The sequence below is a fragment of the Schistocerca gregaria genome, chromosome 10, assembly GCF_023897955.1.
Source record: "Schistocerca gregaria isolate iqSchGreg1 chromosome 10, iqSchGreg1.2, whole genome shotgun sequence".
NCBI classification, from domain to species: Eukaryota; Metazoa; Arthropoda; class Insecta; order Orthoptera; family Acrididae; genus Schistocerca; species Schistocerca gregaria.
The window spans coordinates 87,185,085-87,207,080 of record NC_064929.1 but is presented as its reverse complement, the minus strand read 5'-3'; the positions used below and the strand labels follow the sequence as shown (position 1 = coordinate 87,207,080).

Below are 21,996 nucleotides of genomic sequence, written 5' to 3'. Positions count from 1 at the left end.
AGTGCAGAGGCCGCTCATGAAGGTGCCGCTGCTAATCGTTTGTACGATCTCGTACGTAAAGCCTTGTCAGAACATAATATTCCTCCTGAAAATTTAGTAGGATCTGCTTCCGATGGGTGCAACACAATGACGGGGAAAGATAATTCTGTTGTTAGTCGAATAATTAGAGATTTTCCTGGTATTTTTATACGGAAATGTATGTGTCATTCATTGCATCTATGTGCAAATGAGCTTGCAAACAGTTACTAAGACTAAGCGAAGACACAGCAAGGGATACATATTCATTCTTTAAGCATAGTTCAAAAAGAATAGCCCAGTTTGGGGAATTCCAACAGTTTTGTAATGTCGAACCTCACAAGATACTGCATCCGTCTCAAACAAGACAGCTATCTTTGTTAACCGTTTTTTCACGAATTCTAGAACAATGGAACGCATTGCAATTATTTTTCACTTGCAAGTGGGAAGAAGAAAGACTGTATGCAGCTGAACAGGTAGGAAAGGCATTCAGAGACAGCTTTATACGTGTATTTTTTATATTTCTCGAGTGGATTCTACCGAAATTCATGTCTCTGAATCAATATTTTCAAAGCGAGAAATCAGTAATTTGCTCTTTGCATGATGCAATGTACAAAGAAATCCTTCTCTGCTGTATGTCTCCTGATTATATCAATAAAAGTGATTTGACAGACATAGATCCAGTAAACCCAGCGCAACTTGTGCCTTATATGCAAAAGTATTTAGGTGTGATTGATTTGATGAGCCAATCTGAAAACATCTCACAAAAATCTAAAGTGACTGATTTCTACTACAGAGCCCAACAGTTTCTTATAGTATTTTGTTGTGAGACAAAAAAAGCGGTATGATTTCAACAATTCTGTTCTAAAAATGTTGAGTTGGTTAACACCAGAAATAGCATTGTCAAAAAGTGCTGCAAGGTCGTCAACGCTTGTTCCACTTATAAAGTCGGTTCAGAGGATTTCTCCAAAAGACAAAAGGCTTATGCAAATGATTGATGATCAGTGGAGAATTTCCCGAAAATCTACGGTCCAAAGAGGTGGACGAATTTCATAAAGAACGCTAGGGATCTTCATGGTAACCAAGAGTTCCTCCAAATAGGAATCTTTGTGCTAGATATATTAGTTTTACCACATTCTAGTGCTGATTGTGAGCGGGTCTTTTCAAAAATGAATCTAGTGAAGACACCATTGAGAAATAAGTTACATTGGGGTACAGTCAGCGCAGTAATGCTCACTTCCCAGAGTGTGAAGAACTGTGTACAGTTCGAACCAACCAGTGCAATGATTGCACCAATGAACACGTCGAACATTTATGCTAAGAAGAACGAATCTCATCGGGATAGTGACGGCGATTTCGCCGATGTGGAGTTCGACAACGATGCTTATTGGGGTTAGTTTAATTATATTATTATTTTTAATTATATTACGTACACGGTGCTACTTTTCGATCGGGGTTAGCGAATTTTCCTTGCATAAAATCTGTGATGCTTCGGAAATTTCCGAGTTTATCTGGTTCTGAATGTATTTTTAGTACTTAGCATCGCGATTAGAGACGTTTTGGTTCGTAATTAGGAGGTTTTATGGATAAAAATTTTAAAATTTGCCATTAGCGATTGAAAACAAATATTGTGTACGTCATATTACCAGCATTATTGTTTTTTTAAGATTATCAATACACGTTAATTTTAGATAAAAACGATAATTTTATATACAAAATGCCTTAATTTTATCTTCTGGGGTTGGCAACGCTGCCAGTCGCGAACTATTATGCGCAAGACTAACCTCGACTGCGTAACATCTGACTCTCAGCGGTTTCAACATAGAAACTGAAATGTTCTTTTACGAAACAATTAACAACAATTCTGTGAATAAAATAGCTCTTTTCTGTGCATAAGAGTGTTGTTTACTTTTAAACTATTCGTTTAACACGGTTCAGAACGACCACAAATTGAAATTTTGAAACATAGAGAAAAAAAAGAAATATCGTTGCTTTTAAAAACATTAAGTTCAATGGCCACGCCAAGATGAAGACTATAAAGATAGTAACAATGCTAAAGAGTGTCAAAGATTTTAGAAGATACTAGTAGCTAATGAAGTATCGCTTCTGTGGAAACAGTTGGCCACAGTGGCAACTTATATAATCACTGGTGTGATTGTGCGATCCGTGATGTTATTGTAGCAGGAGATACGGGAAGAGCAAATATGAAGTGCGTGATTTCATGTTGTTAGCAGTGACAGGGGAATATCTGGCAGCTTATGGCATAATGCTGTGCCCGAAAATTAATACCATCATTCTAGTGCTTCCCGTGCAAAATTTCATCATCTTTTTGGAAGCGAGATAAACAACCGATGTTGTGTGACAGTATGGTCAACTATCAGCTGATAGGCTATCAGTAGACGGAAGTGGTACTTAGAGATCAGTGTTTTTTAGGTTAGTGTTTTCTTTGAACAGTTTTACAGTTATTGTTATAGGTTAGTGTTTTCTTTGATCAAGTTTGACAGTTATTGTTAGATTTTGTGTGCTGATTGTGAAATTTTGACAGTTCTGTAGTCGAGGGCTATAGAAAACACTAAGGAATTTTTATTAATTTCTTTCTTAGAAGCGAGCCTATAAGTTATTATAAATTTTGTATTTAAAGATAAACTAAATTTGCCTCTCGTCATTCTGTAAATATCACCAGGTCCGAGAAAAATATGGCATTCAGAGCTGCAACAACAATAAAAGCAGACGGCGGAGATAGCGCACTGTTGACAACGCTCTATGACAGTTGATTAGATTTGTCCGTTGGAAACTTTTTGTAAGAGTGACATGCAGAGTGTTAAGAAGTACCATGATATGGTAAAGAGATAAGACATACACTGGATGTCATTATCAGAGCACGTGTATTTAGGTTACAATCTTATGATTAAAGAAATTTATGCAGTGGTAATAGACACAATAAACGGCTATTTTACAGCCCCGTTGTGTTGACTGTCAAACTGTAAGTTCCGATTTTTCATTGAATACATGCTGCTCTATTGTTCTCGTTATTTAGTAATCACGAGTAGGAAATTTACAGAAGGCCTATGTTGAAAGACTTGTGCCGGCCCCCTGCCCTTCCTATATTGTTGGGCTGGTAATGTTTATCAGAACGTAAATAATTCACACCCTAAATCATGATTTTACAAATTGAAATAAATAATTAGAAATAACAGACTTTAACGCCGAGATTTTGCATTCAGCCTTCCTCCACCACCACCACCACCACTTGGCGAAAGATGCCCCTTTAAATAACATTTTAATGTTTTTCGGAGATGAAGTGTAAATTTCCTCCAGGAGAACTTGTATTTCACAATACTCGTAGTAATAAGGTAATGTGTTTGATCTATTAAAGCCCAGTAACCTTATATTTTATTTTTTCTATGAATGTAAGGCACTTCCAACAACATAAAATTTTTATTATTTGCAACATAAAAGGATGTTCAAGATAAAACAGCTAATAAATGAAAATAAACATAAACCATTCCTTACTCAGTCTGTCAACATTGTCAGTGGTTATGAAACATAAAAATGCCAAAGCACACAGCAGTTGTGTTAATATGCGAAACTAAACAATGCCTACATATGCAGATTATGGTACATGTGAATAATTTACCTAAATGCTATATACTTAGAGTGAAATTGCTTTGTTCTTGACGTTTCAGCAAGTCAAGCTGCCATCTGCCATGCATTTGGAGTTCTTTTTCAAAATGCCATGTGCGTGCTGAGTTTTGTAGTACATGAAGCATTTCGTGAAGAATTAGTGACTTCAGTACGGCAACACTGCCCCTGCCACTGCAGACTGTCAATCATCAAGTAATTTTATCAGAGTATAGGTTGTCTTAAAGCCACACACAGGAATGTTGGTACTGGGGCAACTTTGCACGACATTCGTTAATGATAACAGTTTGTGTGGATTCTTATTTTGTTGGATATGAAAATTCGTTGCAACACTCTTATTATTTATAATTAATTGACTATGGTATGCCTAGCAGCTGAATTGCTTCATTACACAGTTTACAGGCGCTTGCACTTCATTACTGTTTTCAAATTTTAGTAGAACTCAAGTGTTGTTGGCATCTTAATATGTACTGACAACATGAATGTAGAGTAGAAAAAGAAGGGGCTTCATAATGGAGCCAGGGTGAGGGCACCAAATTTGATTGTACCCACATTTGACAGTACCAGAACTTCACTGGTTGCTTTGCACTTTTGATCACTGCCTTTTAGATATCTAAAAATAATTCTCGACACACTAAATAACATAATTGGCCTGTAGTTGTTCATGTCAATCTCAACTCCCCCTCCCCTCCATCTCCACCCCTCTCGCTTTCTTGTACATGGGAATGATTTTTTGTCTTTTTGAAGCATCAGGAAAAGAGCCTGAAGGGAAAACGGAGTCGGATAAGTATTTTGGTGATGTTTTTATACCATGTGCATTAGCAGGGGAGAGTGGGGCTACTTGAGCCACTCGTGTTTTCTCATCTATAAGTCAATTTATTTTTCCCCAAGTGGAATCACTGGTTTGTTTTCATTAGCATTTTACAAAGGAAAAACCATCAGTTGTCTTGGAGCAAGGTAGAAGTTGGGCTGTCTGTGGTTTTTGATGTCTCTGCAGGAAATAATCTGCACTAAATAATTAGACAACTGGTTTCCAATTTTTGTTTGGTGCAATTTTTTATATTTAACCAAAAGAAAAGGAAGGAAGACCGTGTTTAACATCCCGTTGAGACCGAGGTCATTAGAGACTGAGCACAAGCTCGTACAGCGTCAAGGATGGGGAAGGAAATCTGCTGTGCCCTTTTGAAGGAGCCATCCCAGCATTTGCCTGGAGCAATTTAGGGGAATTGTGGAAAACCTAAATCTGGATGGCCAGAAGTGGATTTGAACCATCATTCTCCTGAATATGAGTCTGACGTTCAAACAACAGTGTCACATCACTTAGTTTAACCAAAATAAACTTAATGATGAAATGATTGCAGTTTGAACCTTATTTTTGTTCCATAACAGTTTGATTAGTTGAATACATTATGTGGAAATAGCCACTTGAAGAAAAATTGTGAAGATAGGGATACTAATGATACGCAGGTTAGGGATAGTTGAGTCATGGCACAACAATCCGTGTACTAAAATTATGTTTGTAGGTACATTTTGTAGGGAATATATTTTTTCTTATAAGCAGTTTTATAGAACTGTTATTACAAAAATATGTCTGTAAAAGCTTTTAGGCAGTTACATACCATTTAAAAGGACAATTTGCTACTATATAAGACTTGCCCCTTGTCTTTCACAACTGTACGTATTTGCTGCGTGCAAATACTTTTACTGATCAATTTCTGAGTTTATATGTAACTGATAGGGCACTGACAGTCACATGTCCCTGTGGAAAGTTTATGGTGTGAAAGCCTTCTTTGAAGGATATTAAAAGCACACCATCAGGCAGTAACTGTAATTTATTTATTACCTCTTATGTCAATTGATAGTTAATGGCATGTGTAAGTCAGTGTCCATTGCGTGGATTACTTTTTGAGTGTGACTCCTGTCAAATGATGCTCCTCTGCACAAGACATTCATCTAGGTCGCGTCGGAAGCTTTCGACAACTCGGCGTAATGTATTCCCTGGAACATTGCCGGCGGCAGTTCTGATGCGATCCTTCAACTAGGGAATGGTGGCACAACCTTTGAAACATTCTTGTCTTGCTTCAGGTAGCCCCAAAAGAAAAAGTCGCCACACGAAAGGTCAGGTGAGAGAGGCGGTCAGGAAATGTCACTGAGACGGAAAATTACTCTACCTGGAAATGTCTGTCACAAGAAATCTGTGCAAATTGTGGCTATATGTGAGGTTCCACATCCACATCAGCCATACCTAATTGAGGAAGAACGAAGTCTTGCAGTATCTTAAGGTAGCATTCAATGGTGACAGTTACAGCCACATCACTGTCATCCACAAAGAAGTAAGGGCCAATAATCCCAAAGAAGCAACTCCACACAACACTGCGACACGAGAACTGTGCAAGGGCTTGATGTACAGTTTGTGTGGGTTTACATCACTCTAATAACGCATACTCTGTTTGTTCACTGAACCACGTAACTTGAAATGAGTTTCATCTGACTTCAGGGCGGTGCGCAACATTTGTGGATTTTGGTGAAGGAGATTGTGAACGGTTAAGCAGGACGTTTCGCGTGAAACCCAATCCTGAGGCCTAATTTCCTGAACAATCTGGAGGTTATATGGGTGAAAATGGATATCTCCGTGCAATATACTCCCGAACGAGCGATCGAATGTACACACAGTTTGTGGACAACAATGAGCAGATCTTTTTGGGCTACGCAATAGTGGAGCACGAACATTTTCCACAGCTTCTGGTGTCTGCGCAGTTCTTTCACTTCTTCCCGGTTTGTCATTGCAAACAGAACCTGTTATTCGAATGCACCTCACGATGGTCCATCCATCGGGAACTTTCCGGTGACGTCCCAAGTTGAAGTGTTGTCTAAGTAGACACTGGGTAGCAATAACAGAGTCGTTGTTCTCAAAATAACTTTCAACTGCAAAGCCACGATGCTGTGCACTCGCACTGCTCCATATCATTGTCACACTCAAAATGGCAGCTCATTAATACACGAATATGGCACAAGCTGGTGCACATTCCTGCAGTAAATCATTGTACTACGCTAGTAAATTTATGCTGTGAATGCTGCCGCAGCCTGTACTGGTGCTTCTTTAAATAACCAAAAAGATATTGAGCAGATTGACACTGGTGAGAGTGGGGTTATGCCTGCTGTTGCTTTAAGTTCTACGTTGCAGATCTGTCCAGAGACCTTAACAAGTGAAGGTGTTGTTTTGACAGAAACCCTAAAGCCTTGTCTCATTTGGTTAAAGGTGATAGGGAAAGAGCTAAATCATCAATTTTGAAGTCTACTCCAAAAAAGCTACAAATTGAGAAATCCCTTCTGGAAAGAGCAGAAAAAACTAAAAACAAACAGGAAAAGTCAACAAACATTGACCTGCACAAAAACGATGAATGTTCAAGGCACAGAATCTCCCACAGATAACCAAAATGAAGATAGCTGATACAAAATCTGACAATTATTCAACCAAAAGCATGAGCTCATCCATGACAGAGAATGTTCAGAGTGACAGTGAAGATGCAATTGTGGACAGGAAGCCAAGCATTAATGATTGGGTGTTGGTAAAATTGGAGGGGGAAATAATATTAACCAGTGTGTTGGAAAAGTTATTAATATAGGTGAGGAATGAATGAATGAATGTTAAGTGTGCAAAAACTGCAGACTATGCTTAAATTGGAGGATTCCAAATGGAGACACCACTGTTGTTGGTGAAATAAAAATGATTCTTCAGCCTGCCATCATCAATACCAAAAATCATTGTGTAACTAGATTCTCTAATTTTTAAGGACTTTGTTTCTTGGAGTTTAAATTCTTAACATCATAGTGTTGTTACCATGACATTTTAAATACTAAAAAAACTGTTTTGGGAATCGAAAGGTGATTTAAGTATCTTATTTTTCAACTCAGCTGTCTCTATCATTGGGATCCCTGAGCCATAATGTGAAGCATTTCTTTTTAACAATTTATTCATGGTTACATATTTTTCTATTCGTGTTTTTGAAATACATAATTTAATGACAAAATACAAGGTTTATTGTAACAGGATTACTTTTGTTTAGGCATATAGCAAAAAATTAAAATAATTAAGAAACGAAAATGTGGCTCAAATATCCCCATTCTCCCCTATTTAGTAGACCTTCAAATTCACCACTTGTATTAGGCAGAGATTAAACATTGTTGGTTACATATTGGTTTCCTTTGTACCATGTACTGTGATGATTTCAAACTTGTATTTATCTGTTTTAAGTTGCATGTGTGGAACTGTTTCCAATAATAGTGTTCATTTGGTGTTTCTGTAGGAACATGACATATCTAGTATCATTGCATTGTTTGATTAATGGCTAAATAAACTACTGAGAATTAGGCCTACCAGTACTACGAGTCAACCGTTTGCTTCGATTCGACTTGTGACGTGACTCTGTTATGTTGTGCGTGTTCATAATTTTATTTAAGGTGTGTGTATTGAAATTTATGTTGGAGTGGTTGTTATGACTTTATGGTTTACATTGGTAGTTGGGAGTTCATATTTAGTACTTTACAAAGATGGATATTGTGGAATGTGTTTTAGTTATTTTAGTGTCAATAGGTTTAGATAATAGTTAGTTTTGCTAGTTGTGGGTTATTGGTATCTTACACTTTGAGTTGTACAGGTGAAATGATAGTGAAGGGAGACGAAAATTTGATAGTCATGGGTGACTGGAATTGATAGTAGGAAAAGGGAGATAAAGAAACATTGTCTGTGAATATGGATTGGGTCCAAGAAATGAAAGAGGAAGCCGCCTGGTAGAATTTTGCACAGAGCATAACTTAATCATAGCTAACACTAGGTTCAAGAATCTTGAAAGAAGGTTGTATACATGGAAGAAGCTTGGAGATACTAGAAGGTATCATATAGATTATATAATGGTGAGACAGAGAATCAGGAACCAGGTTTAAATTGTAAACATTTCCAGGGGCAGATGTGGACTCTGACCACAATCTATTGGTTATGAACTGTAGATTAAAACTGAAGAAACTGCAAAAAGGTGGGAATTTGAGGAGATGGGGCCTGGATAAACTGAAAGAAACAGAGGTTGTAGAGGGCTTCAGGGAGAGCATTAGGGAACAATTGACAAGAGTGGGAGAAAGAAATACAGTAGAAGAAGAATGGGTAGCTTTTAAAAATGAAATAGTGAAAGTAGCAGAGGATTAAGAAGGTAAAAATATGAGGTCTAATAGAAAACCTTGGGTAACAGAAGAGATACTGAAATTACAATGAAATCAACACCCGTAGCTGCTTACAGACATTGACATACGTCAATGGGGACAGATCCAAATGTGTGCCCCAACTGGGACTCGAACCCGGGATCTTCTGCTTACATGGCAGACGCTCTATCCATCTGAGCCACCGAGGACACAGAGGATAGTACAACTGCAGGGATTTATCTCTGACACGTCTCCCGCGAAACCTACATTCTCAACGTGTTGTCCTGCATTACATTCATAGTGCCACAGATAAATCCCTGCTGTCGCGCTATCCTCTGTGTCCTCGGTGGCTCAGATGGATAGAGCATCTGCCATGTAAGCAGGAGATGCCGGGTTTGAGTCCCGGCTGGGGCACACATTTTCATCTGTCCCCGTTGACGTATGTCAACACCTGTAAGCGGCTAAGAGTGTTCCTTTCATTGTAATTTCATTCTAACGAGCTGCATGGTCACCGATGACATCTGTTCTTTCAGACATGTCCAAAAGAACATGCAGAAAATACAAAAATGCAGTAAATGAAGAAGGCAAAACTTTCCTTTTCCTTCCCTCTTTCCTGACAAAGCAGCTGCTGGTTGTGAAAGCTCGAAATTCTGTGTGTGTGTTTGTGCATTTTGTTTATTGTGCCTATCTATCGGCGCTTTCCCGCTTGGTAAGTCTTGGAATCTTTGTTTTTAATACATCTGAAAAATGAGATTGACAGGAAGTGCAAAATTGCTAAGCAGGGATGGCTAGAGGACAAATGTTAGGATGTAGAAGCGCATATCACCAGGGATAAGCTAGATACTTCCTACAGGAACATTAAAGAGACCTTTGGAGAAAGGAGAACCATTTGCATGAATAGCTCAGATGGAAACCCAGTTCTAAGCAAAGAAGGGAAAGCAGAAAGGTGGAAGCAGTATATAGAGGGTCTATGCAAGGGCAATGTACTTGAGGACAATATTACAACTTGTACAGAAACCAGAAGGTAGTTAAAAAGAGTCGAGGTAGTTAAGAGTCGAGGGGCATGAAAGGGAAGCAGTGGTTGGGAAGGGAGTGAGACAGGGTTGTAGCCTCTCTCCGATGTTATTCAATCTGTATATTGAGCAAGGAGTAAAGGAAACAAAAGAAATATTTGGAGTAGGAATTAAAATCCATGGAGAAGAAATAAAAACTTTAATGTTCGCTGATGACATTGTAATTCTGTCAGAAACAGCAAAGGACCTGGAAGAGCTGCTGAATGGAATGAACAGTGTCTTTAAAGGAGGATATAAGATGAACATCAACAAAAGCAAAACGAGGATAATAGAATGTACTTGAATTAAATTGGCTGATGCTAAGGGAATTAGATTAGGAAATGAGATGCTTGACGTAGTAAAGGAGTTTTGCTATTTGTAGAGTAAAATAACTGATGATGGTCGAAGTAGAGAGGATATAAAATGTAGACTGGCAATGGCAAGGAAAGTGTTTCTGAAGAAGAGAAATTTAACATCGAGTATAGATTTAAGTGTCAAGAAGTTGTTTTTGAAAGTATTTGTATGGAGTTTAGCCATGTTTGGAAGTGAAACATGGATGATAAATGGTTTAGACAAGAAGAGAATAGAAGCTTTCGAAATGTGGTGTTACAGAAGAATGCTGAAGATTAGATGGGTAGATCACATAACTAATGAGGAGGTATTGACTAGAATCGGGGAGAAGAGACGTTTGTGGCACAACTTGATAAGAAGGGGGGACCGGTTGGTAGGACATGTTCTGAGGCATCAAGGGATCACCAATTTAGCATTGGAGGGCAGCGTGGAGGGTAAAAATTGTAGAAGGAGACAGAGATGAATACGCTAAGCAGATTCAGGAGGATGTAGGTGCAGTAGGTACTGGGAGATGAAGCAGCTTGCACAGGATAGAGTAGCATGGAGAGCTGCACCAAACCAGTTGCTGGACAGGAGACCACAACAACAACAACGACAGGTGAAATGATATTTGTGGTATACGGTTTTTGAGCTGTGTGGGATCCTGGTATTGGTGTCTTCATTTGAGCTGTATAGGTCAAATGAAATGTTAGATTCCATTTGTGTGTTTTTTATATTTTTTGTTCAGTTTATGCTCAGGGATTTCATCTCCCTTTGGCCCTTTTTTGTATTTGTTTGGAATGATAACTTTGTTGTTATTTTTTGTATTTTTAGTTTGTCTCCACCTAAAACACCCCAAGTCCTGTAGTTGTCCCAGTAGTTTATTGACCAACTGAAATATTTTGTATTTGTTTGTGGGCACGTGACCTGTCTTGTGGTTGCCACCTGGAAGAGGCTCGAAACACCAGTGACTGCCGTGGTGGTGATGTCGTAGGGGGTGGGATCAGACTGCAATACATTGCAATACTGTTACTAAATGTAATTTTATTTGTGTTCTTTATCATGTTGTTTTTCTTAACAGTGGGAAATACGCTACCTATCAAAGTCAGTCAGTAATATTTCTTCATCCAAAGACATATCCAATGCACACAGTTTTGCAGTTAGACAGCAGCTTTTTAGTACTCTCAGTACTATCTGCTTTGCTTTAATGTAAGTCTAAAGGCATACTTCAGTGCTTTTATGATGTTCCCAACTTTTTGTTGTAATGCGAATCTTCCCTACTGAGAGCACATTGGAATGGACATGACTTCAGGCTTTTGAAAAGAAAGCATCCACCCTCCCTCAATCAAGCAATGAGGAATAAAAAAGGGGTAATACACTGATTGTAGCCTTGACGCATCAGAAGCTCTTGGTGAATAAGGTATTGTGGCATTCGAGGGCTGGATGGTATGGATTGACGAAGGTGATGCTTCTGACCATTTTTTTAAATGGAAGGTAGTCAGAGGTTAAGGGGAGAATACTCCATTCTGATGTCCTGTATCCAGCCAGTGCCAGGCTGAGACTAGTGTGGTACTTCTCCATTGTTGTGGAAAAACAACTGTACCTGTATGTAGGCTCCAATCGTGAATGGGTCACACCACTCCCAAAGGTATTTTAAACCTACTCCCAACTCTTTCTCTGGGCAATGAACTTGCTTTAACTGTTCCGGTATTTTGGTGATAGCTAATGGAGATTATTTTAAGGACGGGTCACAGACACTCGTCTGCGATCATTTTAGAAGAGGTGCCGATAAGGTAATTGTCAGACATGCTCGTACTGAATGTTTGTACTCGTCACATCGGGAATGTTTTCAAAGTGACATTGCAAAAATTTCGTGCATCTCTCCAGTTAAAACTTGCGGACTGAGAGTTCGTGGTCCACGGATAAAACTGCTTCCTGGCAGTTTCGTCTCAGACTGCAGGAGACATGTTCTGAGGTAAAATGGCTTCTACTACTAAGATTTGAGGGGCTCTTGCATTTATAGAGTGCATAGAGGGCTTTGAAGTGATACAGAATTTTATTTAGATATCTCACAGAATTGTTAGACATGTCATTTTGTAGCAAACAACCTCATTTCACTTAAAAGCGTCGAGTGTCTTTCTGGTTCAGTGTGACAACCAGTTTTGATATGACAGACATCCCATTGGTAATCAGTTTCTTCCCAAACACATCATAGCTAATCTGGCATAACGTGGCAGCCCAGATTCCAATTTTCATATCGGCTAAATTGTTTGGTAAAGGAGAAGATATACATGGTCTTTACTGAAACCCCAAAGAAAGAAATCCAGTGGTGTCAAGTCTGGGGAGTGAGATGACCATGCGATCGGTCCTTCGTCGACAGTGAGTCAACAGGGGGAGCAATTATCGAGGAAACCTCAAACATCTGTGAGGAAATGAGGTGGTGCACTGTCTTGCTGGTGGCAACCATCCCAGTTTGGTCATCTTCATTGATCTGTGGATTAAAAAGTTTTCAAGCATATTCAAATACACAATACCAGTGACAGTTTTTCCCACAAAGAAGGAAGGGCCATACACTTTGTGTTTGCTAAGGGCACAAAATACATTAACTTATGGGCTGTAAGGAACGTGCTCCAGGATTGCGTGTGAATTTTCGCTGCTGCATATTTTGTGGATGTTCACCGTGTCACTGGTACGTAGTGGTGACTTGTCACGGAATATTATCGTGTTCGGGAATGTCTCGTCTTCCTGTATCCGACGTAACATTTTCACACACAGTTCCCCACGAGCAACCTTATCTGCGTCACTGACGAGCTGTGCCATTGTGAATCTGTACAGTTTCAAGTGTAGGTGTCCACGCATTAGTTGCCGAATAGTCTTTTGTGAGACACGTGTTGTGTCAATTCTTGTGGACTGCGGGCAAAGCTCTCCCTAACCCATTCGACATAATCGACGACATTCGTGTGACCTGGCTATTTATTGTGTCACAGTGAACAACCCGCCTGAACAAAGTTCTTGTGCAGAGAGTAAATGTCAGGTGTGTTCGGAGGTTCTTTAGCATATTCAGTGCAAATTAACACGCTAACAATTGTCGCAGAGTTCGCTCCGTCTAACTGAAACACAAAGAGAGTGTGCTCTGCACCAGTCGAAGTGGCCATTTTAATCGTGCACTATGCTGGCGCTCCTGGTGGCAGAATGGAGTACCGATGCACTATGTGAATCAGACTTGATGTTGTTTGCTACAGAATAACTCATCTACTGATTCTGTAAGTTATCTCAAAATATTTCTGATTCATTCCAAAGGTGTAAAGTCCGTTTGACTCTCCACGAACGTCGACCACGACCTCTCGGTTTGGAAATTGTAACTGAAGAAGATGCTGGCTGTGAAACTTACTTACTTACTCACTGGTCATACCGGACTCGAGAGTCCATTACCACAGCAATGTATTTTCGCCATCTGTCCCTGTCTTGGGCTATTTCCTTCCATTCCCCTTCAATACCTAAGCTCCTCAGATCAGCCTTCACATTGTCCTCCCATCTACGCCTCGATCTCCCCACAGGACGTTTTCCTTCTAGGTGCCCTACCAGTACTCTGCACGCTGCCCTGCCCTCATCCATTCGAGCCACGTGACCTGCCCATTGCAGCCTACGTGATTTAATAATACTGATTATGTCAGGGCTTGAATAGAGTTCGTGAACCTCTTCGTTATGCAGTTTTCGCCACTCTCCGCTAATTTCACCCCTTTTTGGTCTGAAAATTTTCCTCAAAATTTTGGTTTCAAATACTGGAAATGGCTTTTCATTTTGCACAGTGAGAGACCAAGTCTCATACCCACACAGCATAACTGGTACAATAACAGTTTTGTATATTCTAATCTTTAAATTCCTAGACAATATCCGTCATGAAAGTAATCTATTCAGTGAGAAGTAGCACGCATTTCCTGCCCGTAATCTCTTCTTCAGTTCGGATTCAATCTCATTTCTCGAAGTGATGTCCACGCCTAGATACTTAAATGTGTTCACTTTTTCAAACTGCGTGTCTCCAACTCTTAACATTTCCTGATCTACTGCTTTTGGCATTCTAGTAGTAACCAGGTATTTAGTTTTGTCTTCACTTATCCTTAGACCTACATCTTCACTAGCCTTGATTAACGCATTCGCATTTGCTGTTACAGGTTCTTTCTTATCGCTAATGATGTTTAGATCATCTGCATATCCTAATATCTTAATATTTACATTTAACTCCACACCCTCTGTATTATCTGCTGCCATTCGTACAATATATTCTAGGACTAAATTAAAAAGTAGCTGAGACAGGGCATCTCCCTGCTTAAGTCTGTTCTTTATTACAAATTCTTTTGACTCCAATTTCCCCACGTGTACTGTACCTTTTGTGTTTTTCAAACTCACTTCTGTAAGTATAACATACTTCTTTGGTATTCCAAGTTCCAAAAGAATTCTGTACAATTTTGATTGCAATACTGAATCATATGCTTTTGTAAAATCTATGAAAAGATTATGAACTGGTTTATTGAATTCCCATTTCTTTTCCAAAATTTGACGCAGGATGAATATTTGGTCCACAGTTGATCTGTTCCTCCGAAAGCTTGCTTGGTAATCCTCCACAATTTCATCTGCATATGGTGTAAGCCTGCTTAGCAGAATATTCGAGAAAATTTTGGAAAATACTGGTAATAGTGATATCCCTCTATATTTACTACAATCCATTTTGTCGCCCTTCTTAAAAATTTGGATCAGAATAGATTCGTGCCACTCTTCAGGTATGATCTCTGAGTTCCATACTTTACTTATCACTTTGTGAACTACTTCCACCAATTTTTATCCTCCATTTTAAACTAATTCTGCAGTTATGCAATCTGATGCTGGTGCTTTCTGGTTTTTCAATTTGTGGATTGCATTGGCTCAGGTATCTGGGGTTCTGCTGTACGTATTTCGTACGCCTGCTCATTTCCTGCTTCCTGGTGTACATTTAATAGATGCTCAAAATACGCCCTCCATTTACTTAATATAGCACTGGGGTCTGTCAGTATTCCCCCAGCATCCCCTCGAAGTGCATTTGCCCTAGCCTTGAAGCCCTTCCTATACCCATTTATGTCTAGGTAGAGTCCCCTAATGTTTTTTGTTTTACTGTTTGTTTCCATTTTTGTAATTTGATTGTTCAAACAATCCCTCTTCTTTGCCCGTAGCCTACGACCAACTTCCCTTCTCAAGTTCAAGAACTCCTCTCGTTTTCTGTCTCCTATTCTATCCCAATCTAATCGCTCTTTTCTCCTTTTCCTCTACCAATTTCTTGCATTCCTCATCAAACCACCGTTTCCTCCTTATTCCTTACAGTGATCCACTGTTGCCTACACTATTTGGTGCACCCATTCAGTGTCCCAGGTAGCAGCTGTCACCGTGTCCCAGACTGGGTGGTAGGCAGGCGCTCCGGCCGTGCTGGAGAAAATGAGTGCGGAGGCAGGCACGGCTCGCGCTGGCGGCTGCGCCGAGCGCCCCGGGACTCCCGGTGCGGAGGTTCAGTGCCCGCAGCAGTACGCCGTGCAGGTGGCGCTCGTCACGATGAAGGAGCGCTGCCAGAAGCTGCAGGAGCGCCTCATCTCACTCGAGAAGGAGAACGCCACGCTGAGGGCCTCGTCCGCTGTCGCCGACGGTGGGCGGAGTGACGGCAGTGGCACCCCGGCGTCTGCCGTGGAGGCGAAGCTTCGAGAAAAGGTGTGTGGAGATGAGTGTAGTTGCTACTTTTGAAGTTTGGAAATTAATTAAATTTGTGAAAGAAATTGCTTTTGACCCCTAATTTTCCTGCACAGTACATTTTGAGCTGTGGTAGCTCATCTCCTGGAGTTTGACCAATCTACAGGATGCTACAAAAAGGTACGGCCAAACTTTCAGGAAATATTCCTCACACACAAATAAAGAAAAGATGTTATGTGGACATGTGTCCGGAAATGCTTAATTTCCATGTTAGACCTCGGTTTAGTTTCGTCAGTATGTACTGTACTTCCTTGATTAACCGCCAGCTGGCCAAATTGAAGGAAGGTAATGTTGACATCGATGCTTGTTGACATGCGATTCATTGCCCTACAGTACTAGCATCAAGCTCCTGCACATTTCAGTCCAAGTGTTCGTACGCTTCTCAACAAGAGATTCGGTGACCGACGGATTGGTAGACGCGGACCAATTCCGTGGCTTCCACGCTCTCCTGACCTCAACCCTCTTGACTTTCTTTTATGGGGGCATTTGAAAGCTCTTGTCTACGCAACCCTGGTACCAAATGTAGAGACTCTTAGTGCTCGTATTGTGGACGGCTGTGATAAAATACACCATTCTCCAGGGCTGCATCAGTGCATCAGGGATTCCGTGCGACAGAGGGTGGATGCGTGTATCCTTGCTAACGGAGGACATTTTGAACATTTCCTGTAACAAAGTGTTTGAAGTCACGCTGGTACGTTCGGTTGCTGTGTGTTTCCATTCCATGATTAATGTGACTTGAAGAGAAGTAATAAAATGAGCTCTAACATGGAAAGTAAGCGTTTCCGGACGCATGTCCACCTAACATATTTTCTCTCTTTGTGTGTGAGGAACATTTCCTGAAAGTGTGGCTGTACCTTTTTGTAACACCCTGTATATAAATTTTTTAAGAGAGTTTACCATTGGTACTGTTTAATGTACATTGCTGTATTCAGGGTGTCTACGACCCGGGACAACCGGGAGATCCGGGAAAAACCTGGGAATTTTTTTATCTGGGAGAAAATTGCGAAAGACCCGGGAATCTTTTTGAGTTCTGGGAATTTTTCATTGTTTAAGTTTTCAGTTAAATTTTTTGATTTTGACTGGTAAGAACCAATACTCTAACAAAAAAATGTAGTGTATCCTGCTTCTGTAGAATAATACTTCAGCGGCAAAACATGAACGAGAGAAAAAACGAAAATAAAACTTAAATCGCAAAGAAAATGTGCCATATACAACAACAAAACAGAGTGCTCGTACAAGTGTCTGCCAACAGCAAAGTGTGTCAAAGGCTTTAGGAAGACTGTGCAGTGCTTCTTAATAAGCAGTTGCCTCAAATGAGCGTGACATGACAGTTTTTTACATTATATTCGTTTTAATGCAAGTTCTTTTAATGTTTCACACATACGAACGTGCGTGCTTCCTGCGTAGTCGTAGCTGCGCAAACGTACCTTTCTAATAGGTCACGGAAAAATATTGCGAATATTGCTTTGAAAGGTGTTACATTCAGAGTAAATTTCCTTTTATTTAAGATAAACTATGTGAGAGAGTGTACGACGAATTTCTTAAATCACTGGGCGTTTGACTCTCATTTAAAAATCAACTCTTTGGGACGACCGTATGAAGAATTTTGAGCCCAGAAAATCAGGCATTTACGTCGTTATTAGAAAATTTTACTGGCACATTTATATGATGTATGGCGCGCAAAAAGATGAACAATATATGTGGAAGCTTAGCTTCTCTTGCAGCTTATTAATCTTAGAGATCAATATTACATGTGATAGCTTTGCTTCTCTTGCAGCAACAATTGTACATTAATTTAAGCCATTATTTTTTCTTATTTGTGTGTTCGCACTTCTCAAGAGTGATCTTGCTAGTGACTGACTACATCACGTGTCAAATGCTGTCATCAGCTGGCGAGATCAGGTGACATGAGCTGTGACTGGCTTAGAAAAGCGGGTCGCAATCTCGATTTTAATGCTTCGGAAAGTAACATGCGGTGTTTGGAGGAATTCAAATTTATACCTTCGTAAAACGGATATATGCAGTGTATATGTTGCTGTACATCAAAGATCTTTCCGAAACATGTTTTTTTTTCCCCTGAGTTTCATTTTCTAAAGTGTCGGGAAATTCTATGCTGGTGTATAAAACTATAAACTATAAAAGGATTGATAAATGCCGAGAAAAAGTACACTGTCACATAACATGGAGAAAGTGTATTTTCACCCGGGAAAAATCCGGGAATTATTTTTCCTTGTCCATGTAGACACACTGTGTATTGCAAGGGTAGTTCTGTGTTCTATAATGTACATAAAACGAAGGCAGAAAAGAGAATTACTTACTGTTTTCAGCAGTGGTTACGTAATTTTTAAGGTGCCCTCACATGTTCAGTACTTTTGTTTGACAGTGTGCCAATATACTGACCATCTGATGGTGAGCATTGATGTACTGTCAATACCAGAAATATTGTATTGATCAGCCCAAAAATATTTTCTGGTTTGACAGTATTTGCCGTTCAGCTGTTTAGTGTTTCTCGAAACAGCCGTAGAGTGCTAGTGTGTATCACAGAACTGCTGTTTGCTTTCCACTTTCGATTGGTCTTAAATCCACATAGTAAATTAGATAGAGAAATCTATACAATTAATTTGCAGGTTATTGAGTGCTACAGGACTAGTTCTCGTCTTTGAATTAAACGTCACCATATTAATGGTACAGGAGCAAAAACCTTGATGGGTATCAACAATTACTAGACATTTACTGCTCGCAGTGTCTAGAATCAAAAATAGAATATATGAAAAAGAAGCAAAAATAGAATATATAAAATATAAAATTAACACACTGATTACAAATTTCCTCAGGGCACTGAAAAAAGTGCAGGATAACAAATGCTCAGGTGCTGGAGTGTCACACGAAAGTGCTGGGTTTTCGATTTTTACCAATATCATAGTAAGTAATTTATGATATAGTGTAAGAAGCTTTTCAGATAAATAGTTTGGATTTCCATCAACAGATTCGTTTGTGAAAAGTCATTCCTTTCCTTTAAGTACTCAAGAACCAATTTCCTGTATTTAATTGTTTTTGGTGTTTGTTTTTGCTAGCCAATGCTAATATAATTATGACACAGGCTTTCTCCTGTTTCGACATATCAACTTCATGAAATCGTATCGCCAGCTGAAAATAATGAGAATATTATTGATGATGATAAGGTCACTAAAATATGTTGAAGGTTTGACATTATGTTGTTCACAGTATTGTTTGGTCTTGTGGTCTTCAGTCCAGAGATTGATTTGATGCAGCTCTCCATCCTACTCTATCCTGTGCAAGCTTCTTCATCTCCCAATACCTACTGCAACCTACATCCTTCTGAATCTGCTTAATGTATTCATCTCTTGGTCTCCCTCTATGATTTTTACCTTCCACACTGTCCTCCAATACTAAACTGGTTATCTCTTGATGCCTCTAAACATGTCGTACCAACAGATCTCTTCTTTTAGTCAAGTTGTGCCACAAACTCCTCTTCTCCCCAATTCTATTCAACACCTCCTCATTAGTTATGTGATCTACCCATCTAATCTTCAGCATTCTTCTGTAGCACCACATTTCAAAAGCTTCTATTCTCTTCCTGTCCCAACTACTTATTGTCCATGTTTCACTTCCATACATGGCTACACTCCATGCAATTACTTTCAGAAACGACTTCCTGACATTTAAATCTATACTCGATGTTAACAAATTTCTCTTCTTCAGAAACGCTTTCCTTGCCATTGCCAGTCTACACATTATATCCTATCTACTTTGACCATCAGTTATTTTGCTCCCCAAATAGCAAAACTCCTTTACTACTATAAGCATCTCATTTCCTAATCTATTCCCTCAGCATCACCCGATTTAATTAAAGTACATTCTATTATCCTCATTTTGCCTTTGTTGACGTTTTTCTTATATCCTCCTTTCAAGACACTGTTCATTCCATTCAGCTGCTGTTCCAGGTCCTTTGCTGTCTCTGACAGAATTTCAATGTCATAGGCAAACCTCAAAGTTTTTATTTCTTCTCCATGGATTTTAATACCTACACTGAATTTTTCTTGTTTCCTTTACTGCTTGCTCAATATACAGATTGAATATCATGGGGGAGAGGCTACAACCCTGTCTCACTCCCTTCCCAACCACTGCTTTCCTTTCATGCCCCTCGACTCTTATAACTGCAATCCGGTTTCTGTACAAATGGTGAATAGCCTTTCACTCCCTGTATTTTACCCCTGCCACTGGTGAATAGCCTTTCACTCCCTGTATTTTACCCCTGCCACCTTTAGAATTTGAAAGAGAGTATTCCAGTTAACATTGTCAAAAGCTTTCTCTAAGTCTACAAATGCTAGAAGCGTAGGTTTGCCTTTCCTTAATCTAACTTCCAAGATAAGTCATAGGGTCAGTATTGCCTCATGTGTTCCAATATTTTTACGGAATCCTCTTCCCCGAGATCTGATTCTACTAGTTTTCGTCTGTAAAGAATTCGCGTTAGTATTTTGCAGCTGTGACTTATTAAACTGATAGTTCGGTAATTTTCACATCTGTCAACACCTGCTTTCTTTGGGATTGGAATTATTATATTAATCTTGAAGTGTAAGGGTATTTCGCCTGTCTCATACATCTTGCTCACCAGATGGTAGAGTTTTGTCAGGACTGGCTCTCCCAAGGCCGTCAGTAGTTCTAGTGGAATGTTGTCTACTCCGGGGGCCTTGTTTCGACTCAGGTCTTTCAGTGCTCTGCCAAACTGTTCATGCAGTATCATCTCTCCCATTTCATCTTCATCTACATCTTCTTCCATTTCCATAATATTGTCCTCAAGTACATTGCCCTTGTATAGACCCTCTTATACTTCTGCCACCTTTCTGCTTTCCCTTCTTTGCTTAGAACTGGGTTTCTATCTGAGCTCTTGATATTTATACAAGTGGTTCCCTCCAAAGGTCTCTTTAATTTTCCTGTAGGCAGTATCTATCTTACCCCTAGTGAGATAAGCCTCTACATCCTTACATTTGTCCTCTAGCCATCCCTGTCCTCTAGCCTAAAATGTGTAGCAACTGGAAAAGTGTGTTCCATTACTTTGACAAAGTACTAAAATAATACGATGCCGTTTCCCGGTGTTTCGTGTGCCGTGTGCCTCAATAACAATTCCTGATCTCTAAAGGTGTCTTCAATCTGTGCACAGGTGGTGCACCTACAGAGCCAGAAGTCCCACCTGACTCACCAGATCTTCATCGTGGCGTCTGAGAACAAGAAGCTGTTCGACAGACTGTCGCGCCTGACGGAGGCCAACCGCTCCCTCGGCAGTCACCTGTCCCGTATCTCGAACACGCTGAACAGGCACGACACGTCCGTGTCCGTAGATTTCAGCGACTCGGTGTCCGTGCCTGGGGAGAAATTGCCGACGGAAACGGTGGCGAACGCCGTGTCGCGGTCGCTGTCTCCGTCGGACCTCAGCAGTGTCAGCCTGCATCCGGAGCCCGAAGGTGCCAGAACCACTGGAGAACGAGGTTAGTAGAGTTTACACTGGTAAGGTGTGGAGTATGTTTTCAGATACGTTAGTGACTCAAAGACTATTTAGGCTAAAAAATGCAGTGTGTCGTTCCGACGACGAGTGTTTCTCAGAGGCGAGGGTATTGTTGACAGTGCTGCAGGAAATGTGGCGAAATGGCTCTCGTTGTCTGTATACGTAAACGAACTCGATGCACGGGACAAGTAGTTATCTGCAACCGTGTACAGGTGATGCACAGCGTTTAGGAAAGTGTAGTCTTTAATCGTAGGAGGATACGGGATGTCTTGGACAGAACTGTTATTTGGTGTGATGAATGGCTGTTTATGCTAGATGTAGAAAAATGAGTGTTTATGCGGATGAGCAGGAAAAAAGTCTGTAGTGTACAAATACAGTGTTAGTAGTGTGCTTCTTCAAATAGTCAAGGCAATTAAATATCTGGGTCCAGAATGAGATTTTCACTCTGCAGCGGAGTGTGCGCTGGTATGA

The 21,996-nt window shown here is 40.0% G+C and overlaps 1 protein-coding gene across 6 annotated transcripts in view; it reads left to right on the top strand.

The window, feature by feature from the left end:
• The first annotated feature begins 2,106 nt into the window (after positions 1-2,106).
• The window catches only part of LOC126293707 (protein spindle-F), a 127,264-nt gene continuing 107,374 nt past the window's right edge, over positions 2,107-21,996 (top strand). For 2 of the 6 annotated variants that reach the window (XM_049987018.1, XM_049987016.1), the window contains exons 1-3: positions 2,118-2,448; positions 15,625-15,962; positions 21,184-21,508. In XM_049987018.1, the coding sequence (XP_049842975.1) occupies positions 15,696-15,962; positions 21,184-21,508 (592 nt within the window). In that variant the 5' untranslated portion in view covers positions 2,118-2,448; positions 15,625-15,695. Of the gene's footprint in view, positions 2,490-15,624; positions 15,963-21,183; positions 21,509-21,996 lie in introns of all 6 variants that reach the window. The other 4 variants (XM_049987021.1, XM_049987019.1, XM_049987020.1 and 1 more) reach the window with 4 other exon arrangements.